Raw genomic sequence first — 10655 nt, forward strand, 5'->3', positions numbered from 1 at the left:
CTATAGAAAATTTTGTCAAAATTTTATTTCTATAGAAAATTTTGTCAAAATTTTATTTCTATAGAAAATTTTCTCAAAATTTTATTTCTATAGAAAATTTTGTCAAAATTTTATTTTTATAGAAAATTTTGTCAAAATTTTATTTCTATAGAAAATTTTGTGAAAATATTTTTATAGAATATTTTATTGCTATAGAAAATTTTCTCAAAATTTTATTTCTATAGAAAATTTTGTCAAAATTTTATTTCTATATAAAATTTTTTCAAAATTTTATTTCTATAGAAAAGTTTGTCAAAATTTTTTTTTCGGTGGAAAATTTTGTAAAATTTTTTTTATTTTGGCAAAATTTTTTTTTTTTGAAATTTTGTGAAAATTTTTTTCCATAGAAAATTTTTTCAAAAGTTTATTTCTATAGAAAAATTTGTCCATTTTGTCAAAATTTTATTTCTATAGAAAATTTTGTCAAAATTTTATTTCTATAGAAAATTTTCTCAAAATTTTATTTCTATAGAAAATTTTGTCAAAATGTTATTTTTATAGAAAATTTTGTCAAAATTTTATTTCTATAGAAAATGTTGTAACAGTTGTATTTCTATAGAAAATTTCGTCAAAATTTTATTTCTATATAAAATTTTTTCAAAATTTTATTTCTATAGAAAAGTTTGTCAAAATTTTTTTTCGGTAGAAAATTTTGTAAAATTTTTTTTTATTTTGTCAAAAAAAATTTTTTTTTAAATTTTGTAAACATTTTTTCCATAGAAAATTTTTTCAAAAGTGTATTTCTATAGAAAAATTTGTCAAAATTTTATTTCCATAGTAAATTTTGTCAAAATTTTATTTCTATAGAAAAATTTTGTCAAAATATCATTTTTATAGAAAATTTTCTCAAAATTTTATTTCTATAAAAAATTTTGTCAAAATGTTATTTCTATAAAAAATTTTGTTAAAATTTTATTTCTATGGAAAATTTTGTCAAAATTTTATTTTTACAGAAAATGTTGTCAAAATATAATATATATAGAAAAATTTGTCAAAATTTTTTTGTGTGGAAAATATTGTCAAAATTTTATTTCTATAGAAAATTTTGTCAAAATTTAATTTCATGTATATTTTTGCAATTTTAATTTAGATGTTTTTTTATAGAGTTATAAACAAACATTTCAAGTAAATGGGCGCAATAATTTATGAGTATATATACCGATCAAATGAACAAACATTGTCTGCAGCAGCACACGTGAAAAAAATCATATTTGAATAATATTGGAGAACTTGCCTTAATTCTTCACATTATGTAATATTAAAATTTTATAAAAAAAGATATCAATTAATAAAAAAATATGCATAAAGCCATATGAAATCTTTGCTTATCTCTATTTTGTTATGTTTTTGTTTGAGTCAAAAAGGTGATTCAAAAAAAAAATTTTTTTAACATAACAATTTTTTTTTTACTTATATTTATTATCTATGTTAGGCTTTATTTATTGTTGGCAACGTTTGATTTTCATAAAGCGATTTAAAATTGATAATACATTGTCCAAGTGCTACTACTATGTATGCTGCCATACATTCAGCCAAACGGCTATACATCAGTCCGTCCGTTCATCTTTCGATCACAAAAAAATAAATGTCTAAAAAGAAAGCGATCGCATGCAGGAAAATGCTATAAATACTGATGATTAGCTTGCATATGGTTTAATCAAGTTTTGAATTTTATAAAGAAACCAAGCATCCAAACATATATTATCATATAGTGGCATAAAGATTAAAAGAAAAGTGAAGTTTTTATATTAGACAAAAAAAAAAATAAAAAATCTGAAGAAAACTAAAATAAAGTTTTGAATAAATTTATAATAAAATATATTATAAAAAAACAACGAAATGAAAGTGAGTGTTATTCTTAATAGAAATTATAAGTGCCCAATATAATTCGATATATACCAAAATTTAAAAAAATATATATATAATAATATAAAATAAAAATTATAAATATAATTTTATGGAGAAAGTGAAAGAAAAACCATCATCATAGAGCTAAACTCAAACGAATCTGCATACCTACCCTAATGACTTAGTGGTATTGGGTATACTGTCAGGGTTTTTTTTTCGCAATTACGTGTAATCGAACGAAATCTTTCGTTCGTTTGAAATATTAAGAACAAAGTTGTACACTTTAGTGAAACAAAAAAAGCAACCAAGGGCTTGAACTTGTGTCAAAATTTAATAATTCATGAGCAATTGCCAATTTTTTTTAGTCGAATGTGTGGGAGCTGAATTAGCAGGGTAGCTGACACGAAGTGTTACCAATACAAATAATCATTTTTTTTTGTGATTCTAATGACAACAATTGTGTGCACCACAGAAAAAATATTTTTTAGTTTCAATCATGAAATAAATTGAACCAATTAATTTTTCATTAAAATTGCTTTAGTCAAAGAATTTATAATATCAATCACCGACAAAAATTAGAAAAATATTGGATACAATTAAAAAAATTATTTAGTTAAATAATTTGTTTTGATTAAAAATGCAATTCAATCATATTTTTGATATCTATTTACATTTAAATGAGCTGATCACACAGAAAAAAATTTCTGTAGTCAAAACTAATGCCAAATTTAACTTATTTTTATTGCAAAAAAAATTATTTGTTTTTAGTTAAATTTAATTATTTTTTGCGAAATTTTCCACAGCCCAATGAAAGTATATCTCAAACATTTTATGAACTAAACGTGGTTATAAAGTTCTATGGCCGTACACATTAGATCAATATGAACTAAAACAAATGAAAATTTTCGTACGATTCCCAAAAATAGTAAGAATGGTTGTCATGATTTGGCGCCAATGATTTTCTTCTTTACTTTTAGTTCATGTTTTCTTCTATGAGAGGGTGTAATTTCGTGCACTGCAGTTAAAAAGTACAAGAGAGCATTAAATTTTCCTGGTTCTAACAACGCTTTGTGGAAATCTCAAAATGTGTAGTACAATTTAGTTCAATTTTCGTACGAGTTAGTTTATTCTTCCTATAAAACAGTTCATGTGTAACCTTGACTACTGCATGTGTAACCTTGACTATTGCTCTGAATCGATCAAATCAAAGAGCTGTACCGGCTAGCCGAATTCCGTTCTAAAAACCGAACCGGATAGTGAAAAAAATGTTTGGAATATCAATTTCACATTTTTTTATACCCTCCACCATAGGATAGGGGGTATATTAACTTTGCCATTACGTTTGTAACACATCAAAATATTGCTCTAATACCCCATAAAGTGTATATATTCTAGATCGTGGTGAAATTCTGAGTCGATCTAACTATGTCCGTCCATCTATCCGGCTGCCCGTCATAAGCGTAGGAAGGCCTCTGGGGAGGGGGCTCAGACCCCCCAGAAAAATTTTAGCCCCCCCCCAGAATTTGAAACTCTATTTATGATTTTCCATTTTTCAATAAATGTCAATAGTTTTTTTTTTTAATTTTTAGAAAAATAAAACAAGTATATACAATTGCACAAAGTTCCGCTAATGACTTTCATGAACAATCGAATTACTTGGGTTGTGGTAGCAGTTACCGATGGAAATGTTTGAAGTAAGATATTTATGAAATAAAGCTGTGGTTGAACTTATGATTGATTTAGTTTAGTCAATTTAATTAAAAAAAAATAGTAATTGATATTAAAACATTCTTTCATAAATTAATATCTTAATAATGCTGCGAAAAAGCGTTGCCTAAAAAGTAGTGAATGTAATATGAACTTGTCATAGGACAAATGTTCACCGTTTCAACAGCCGTTGCAATGAATTTGCATCACTTCTTAAGGTGAGATCCGAATTCAGTGTTTTGAATGTGAATTAAAAAATTTTGTGATATTTTCCCAAATAAATAATTTTTATTTTTTTTATGATTTTTAATGCATTCTGACGCTTGTTTGAAACGTTTTTCCTCGAATAATTTCCAAACTTATCGATTTTTCTATAATGTATTTAGCAGTTTTGTGACAAAATTTGAATAATTTGTACCAATTTATTTATTCTTACACTTTTTGTTAAACTATTTGAAAAAAAAGAAAACAAACAATTACACATTAAAATATGACAAAAAAAGTAAAAAATGAAGTAGTTAAAATAATAGAGGACATTTTTGGAAGTACTTTTAAAGTTGTGCCTTTAGAACAACTCACAATTTTCTTGCTGGGAAAAGTGTGGAACTACTTTTAGTTGCTTTATTATAAATTAATTGTCGAGTTATTTTGATGCCCAATTTTTTATTCAATTTTATGAAATAAAACATTAAATGAACCTATAAGTTCAGTCTATAAATTTTTAGCTGGGGGGGCTATAGCCCCCCCTAGGAAAATTGTCTAGCTACGCTAATGCTGCCCCTTTGTCTGTGGAAATTACGCTAACTTCCGAACGAAACAAGCTATCGACTTGAAACTTCGCACGAGTAGTTGTTATTGATGTAGGTCGGATGGTATTGCAAATGGGCCATATCGGACCACTCTTACGTATAGCTCCCATATAAACCGACCCCCAGATTTAGCTTGCGGATGCTCTAGGAGGAGCAAATTTCATCAGATCTGTTTGAAATTTAGCACGTGGTGTTAGCATATGGTCTCTAAGAACCATGCAAGAATTTGTTTATATCGCTCCATAATAATATATAGCCCCCATATAAAACGATCCCCAGATTTGACCTCCGGAGCCCTATGGAAAACCAAAATGCTTCCCATCCGCTTGAAATTGGGTACGTGGTGTTAGCATATCGTCTCTAACAACCATGTAAAAATTTATCCATATCGGTCCATAATTATATATAGACCCCATACAAACTGATCCCCAGATTTGGCTTTCGGAGCCTCTAGGAGGTGCTGGCATAGGGCCTCTAACAATTATGTAAAAATTTATCCATATCGGTCCATAATTATATATAGCCCCCATATAAGCCGATCCCCAGATTTGACCCCCGGAGCCTCTTGGAGGAGCAAATTACGTCCGATTCGGTTAAAATTTTTCTACGTTATATTAGTATATGGACGCCAACAACCACGCAAAAATTTATCCATATCGGTCCATTATTATATATAGCCCCCATATAAGTGATCCCCACATTTGACCCCGGAGCCTCTTGGAGGTGCAAATTTCATCCGATTCGGTTTAAATTTTCTACGTTGTATTAGTATATGGACACCAACAACCATGCAAAAATTTATCCATATCGGTCCATTATTATATATAGCCCCCATATAAACCGATCCCCAGATTTGACCTCCGGGGCATCTTGGAGGAGCAAAATTCACCCGATCCGGTTGAAATATAGTATGTGATGTTAGTATAGGGTCCCTAACAACTATGTAAAAATTTATCCATATCATCCATAATTATATATAGACCCCATATAAGCCGATCCCCAGATTTGACCCCCGGAGCTTCTTGGAGGAGCAAATTTCATCCGATTCGGTTGAAATATAGTATGTGATGTTAGTATAGGGTCCCTAACAACTATGTAAAAATTTATCCGTATCGGTCCATAATTATATATAGACCCCATATAAGCCGATCCCCAGATTTGACCCCCGGAGCTTCTTGGAGGAGCAAATTTCATCCGATTCGGTTTAAATTTTCTACGTTATATTAGTATATGGACTCCAACAACCATGCAAAATTTATCCATATCGGACCATTATTATATATAGCCCCCATATAAACCGATCCCCAGATTTGACCCTCTTGGAGGAGCAAAATTTTATCCGATCCGGTTGAAATATAGTATGAGATGTTAGTATTGGGTCCCTAACAACCATGTAAAAATTTATTCATATCGGTCTATAATTATATATAGCCCCCATATAAGCCGATCCCCAGATTTGACCCCCGGAGCCTCTTGGAGGAGCAAATTTCGTCCGATTCGGTTAAAATTTTCTACGTTATATAAGTATATGGGCACCAACAACCATGCAAAAATGTATCCATATCGGTCCATTATTATATGTAGCTCCCATATAAACCGATCCCCAGATTTGACCCCCGGAAACTCTTGGAGGAGCAAATTTCATCCGACCCGGTTGAAATATAGTATGAGATGTTAGTATTGGGCCCCTAACAACTATGTAAAAATTTATTCATATAGGTCTATAATTATATATAGCCCCCATATAAGCCGATCCCCAGATTTGACCTCCGGAGCCTCTTGGAGGAGCAAATTTCGTCCGATTCGGTTAAAATTTTCTACGTTATATAAGTATATGGGCACCAACAACCATGCAAAAATTTATCCATATCGGTCCATTATTATATGTAGCCCCCATATAAACCGATCCCCAGATTTGACCCCCGGAACCTCTTGGAGGAGCAAATTTCATCCGATTCGGTTTAAATTTTCTACGTTATATTGGTATATGGATACCAACAACCATGCAAAAATGTATCCATATCGGTCCATTATTATATGTAACCCCCATATAAACCGATCCCCAGATTTGACCCCCGGAACCTCTTGGAGGAGCAAATTTCATCCGATTCAGTTTAAATTTTCTACGTTATATTAGTATATGGGCACCAACAACCATGCAAAAATTGGTCCATATCGGTCTATAATTATATATAGCCCCCAAATAAACCGATCCCCAGATTTGACCTCCGGGGCATCTTGGAGGAGCAAAATTAACTCGATCCGGTTGATATTTGGTACGAGGTGTAAGTATATAGTCTCTAACAACCATGCAAAAATTAGTCATTATCGGTCTATAATTATATATAGCCCGCATATAAACCGATCCGCAGATTTTACCTACGGAGGATCAAAATTCATCCTATTATGTTGAAATTTGGTACATTGAACTAGTATATGGCCGCTAACAACCATGTCAAACTTGGTCCATATCGGTCTATAGTTATAAGTATATAGCCTACAGATAAACCGATCCTCAATCACACACAAATTGGTCCATACGGGTTCATAATTGTATATAGCCTCCATATAAAGCGACACCCATATTTCAATTCCTCCTCTCTAAATATCGCGATAAGGTTCATATCGGTTCGTAATTATTTGTAGACTTCCCTATATATACCGGTCAAGAACTGAATTATATACGTATTTAATTTACCTTTTTTTGTCTAATATATGGTATGGACTAACTTAGAATTTAGAAGACGATGTTAAGTTTTTAGATACCTTTCCATCGGTAAGTATTACCACAACCCAAGTAATTCGATTGTGGAGTAGAACTTTAGAACTTTCTACGCAATCCATGGTGGAGGTTATATAAGATTCGGCCTGGCCGAACTTTCGTCCCTATGTACTTGTTTTACCTCTAATTGATAATATATTACCTCGTTTTGGTTTTGCTTTCAGGATCCTTTAAGAATTGCCATCATAGGGCAAAGTAATTTTGCTGCCGATGTCCTTGAATTGCTCTTGGAGAAACGTTATAATGTTGTGGGGGTCTTCACCATTCCCAATAAAGGATCTAGGGAAGATATTTTAGCCACAACTGCCAGCCGCTACAATATACCCGTTTTCAAATTTTCAACATGGCGCCGCAAGGGTGTTGCCATACCCGAAGTATTGGAACAATACAAATCGGTACAGGCCAATTTGAATGTCCTACCCTATTGTTCACAATTCATACCCATGGAAGTTATTGATGGGGCCCCTCTAGGCAGTATATGCTATCATCCCTCCATTTTACCTCGTCATCGGGGAGCCAGTGCCATATCTTGGACCCTTATAGAGGGTGATGATATTGCAGGATTTTCCATATTCTGGGCTGATGATGGTTTGGATACAGGTCCAATTCTATTGCAGAAACAAGTGAATGTCGATGCCCAAGATACATTGGATACTTTGTACAAACGGTTCTTATATCCTGAGGGAGTCAAGTCAATGGGCGAAGCTGTTGACATGGTGGCGCAAGAGAAAGCTCCAAGAATTACACAAACAGAGGTGGGAGCCACCTATGATCCGGCCATGTTTAAAGAGGAAAATCAATATGTCGATCTAAATCAATCGGCTGAAAGAATATGGAACTTTATAAGAGCTTTGGATTCGGTACCAGGAGCTTTGGCTGTAATTCTCAATGAGGATGGCAGTGAGGAGAAGGTGCGTCTATTCGGAGCCCATGTATATTCCGATAGAGCTTTTAAAAAGGTTCAAGCCTTACGTTTGAAAGGTTTGAAGAATAAGGCTTTCATACATGAAGAGGGTTTGGCCATTGAAGGTACCGATGGCCAGCTGGTCAACGTTAGACGCATCAAGAAGGGATCCAAAATGATTAATGCCTGCGATTGGTTCAACCTCTCACAAGCTCCCCAGATTACCGATTTCTCGGAAGATGAATTGGCCAAGAAGGAAATTTTACGCAATGTCTGGCTTTCCATATTGAAATGTCCCATTGAAGCCGAAACAGATTTCTTTGCGGCCGGAGCTGGATCTATGGATGTGGTGCGTTTAGTGGAGGAATGTAAGGACGCCTTTGATGTACCGCTGGAGAATGAGCATGTCTTCATGGCCCCCGTGTTTGATGAGTTCTTCTGTGAACTAGTTAAGGCTTTGAGGCAAGGCTCCTCCACTGGATCCGTTAAGGTTCATTTTGATGGTTTTGTTTTAAAAGCCAATAAGAAGGAGATTTCTGTACCCACTCAATTATTTATCAATGGAGAATTTGTTGATGCCGAGAATCGTAAGACTTTGGATATCATTAATCCATCCAATGAGGAGGTCTTATGTAAGGTGGCTTGTGCCTCTCTTGGAGATGTGGACAAGGCAGCTGTAGCAGCGCATAAGGCCTTCTATGGAGCATGGCGTCAGGTATCGGCTCGTCAAAGGGGTCAACTAATGATGAAATTGGCCGATTTAATGGAGGAGCATAAAGAGGAATTGGCCACCATCGAATCTGTAGATTCGGGAGCTGTATACACCTTGGCTCTTAAGACGCACATTGGTATGTCCATAGATGCTTGGCGTTATTTTGCCGGTTGGTGTGATAAGATCCAGGGTAATACGATACCCGTTAACCCGGCCAGACCTAATAATGTATTGACTTTTACCAAAAAGGAACCTTTAGGGTAAGTTTTGTCAGGAGAGGCTAGTAAAACAGTTACTTAATGTATTCAATATTTCCCATAGGGTTGTGGGTTTAATTACTCCTTGGAATTATCCTCTAATGATGTTATCCTGGAAAATGGCCGCTTGCATAGCTGCTGGCAATACCTGCCTTATTAAACCTGCCCAAACTTGCCCCCTAACTGCTTTGAAATTTGCCGAACTTACTGTTAAGGCTGGTTTCCCAGCTGGTGTCATAAACATTGTCACTGGCCGAGGTTCCGAGGCTGGTCAAGCTATTTTGGAACATAATTTGATACGTAAATTAGGTTTTACTGGATCCACAGAAGTTGGCAAAAGTGTTATGCGTTCTTGTGCCGAATCGAATTTGAAGAAATGTTCCTTGGAATTGGGTGGTAAATCTCCTCTGGTGATTTTTGCTGATTGTGATTTTGATAAAGCGGTGAAACATGTAAGTCAAATATTGATATGTTTTTCTTAGAATACTGTTAACCTATTGTCTTCCCCTATATCCATCCAGGGAATGTCCTCGGTCTTCTTCAATAAGGGTGAAAATTGCATTGCTGCCGGAAGAATTTTCGTTGAAGATCGTATACACGATGAATTTGTTCGACGTGTTGTCAAAGATATCCGATCAATGACCATTGGTGATCCATTGAATCGTTCCACAGCTCATGGTCCCCAAAATCATCGGGCCCATTTTGAAAAGCTCATTGAGTTCTGTGAACGTGGTGTCGAGGAAGGAGCTACTTTGGTGTATGGTGGAAAACCCGTGCCAAATACCAAGGGATATTTCTTCCAACCCACTGTATTCACAAATGTCGAAGATCATATGTATATTGCCCAAGAGGAATCGTTTGGTCCCATTATGATTATAACGAAATTCCATGGCAGCGATATTGAATCGGTTATGCGTCGGGCAAATCGTTCTGAATATGGTTTGGCCAGTGGCGTTTTTACCGGTGACATTAGTAAGGCCTTGTCATTTGCCGATAACATCGAGGCCGGCACTGTGTTCGTGAATGTTTACAATAAGACTGATGTAGCAGCCCCATTTGGTGGTTTTAAACAGAGCGGTTTTGGCAAGGATCTCGGCCAAGAAGCTCTTAATGAATATCTCAAGACTAAATGTGTCACAATTGAATATTAGTATAAGATTTAAAGTTTAAATATTAGAAAGAAAACAAAGAAGTTATTGATTTTAAATTAAGTAAATAAAAGAAATATATAAAAAATGTGATATTTTTGTAAATACTTAATTACAAAGTCGATCGAATTGGTTTATGGATAACGGCCTTTTGGATTAAAACTTTGATTCTACTTCCAAAAACAGGTGGCAATATATAAAAACATATGGGGACACGTGTTATAATGCGGGACGTCTTTGCTAAGCTTAGTCTGTAAGGATTGTAATGCAAATCCAAAGACTGAAATAAATAAATAAATAAATAAATAAATTTGATTGCATAAAACTATCGACCGAAGGGATGTCCTCCTCCACACCCAAAAACACAGTTACGCTTTCTTCACCGCATAATTTGGGAGCCACCGTGGTGCAATGGTTAGCATGCCCGCCTTGCATACAGAAGGTCGTGG

General features: G+C 34.0%; 1 protein-coding gene across 1 annotated transcript; it reads left to right on the forward strand.

The window, feature by feature from the left end:
• Positions 1 to 1713: 1713 nt before the first annotated feature.
• LOC142223403 (cytosolic 10-formyltetrahydrofolate dehydrogenase) lies at positions 1714 to 10294 on the forward strand. Its single transcript, XM_075293287.1, has 4 exons — positions 1714 to 1884; positions 7350 to 9061; positions 9123 to 9510; positions 9580 to 10294. The coding sequence occupies exons 1-4, from the start codon at positions 1879 to 1881 to the stop codon at positions 10207 to 10209; spliced, it is 2736 nt and encodes a 911-aa protein (XP_075149402.1). The 5' UTR covers positions 1714 to 1878; the 3' UTR covers positions 10210 to 10294.
• Positions 10295 to 10655: the final 361 nt, after the last annotated feature.

This window comes from Haematobia irritans, chromosome 2 (assembly GCF_050003625.1).
Source record: "Haematobia irritans isolate KBUSLIRL chromosome 2, ASM5000362v1, whole genome shotgun sequence".
NCBI classification, from domain to species: domain Eukaryota; kingdom Metazoa; phylum Arthropoda; class Insecta; order Diptera; family Muscidae; genus Haematobia; species Haematobia irritans.

Bases quoted from the DNA above. Each gene is read 5' to 3' on its own strand.
- LOC142223403 (XM_075293287.1), top strand. The intron at 9,062-9,122 runs GTAAGTTTTGTC...TATTTCCCATAG, and splicing joins ACCAAAAAGGAACCTTTAGG to GGTTGTGGGTTTAATTACTC. The intron at 9,511-9,579 runs GTAAGTCAAATA...ATATCCATCCAG, and splicing joins TTGATAAAGCGGTGAAACAT to GGAATGTCCTCGGTCTTCTT.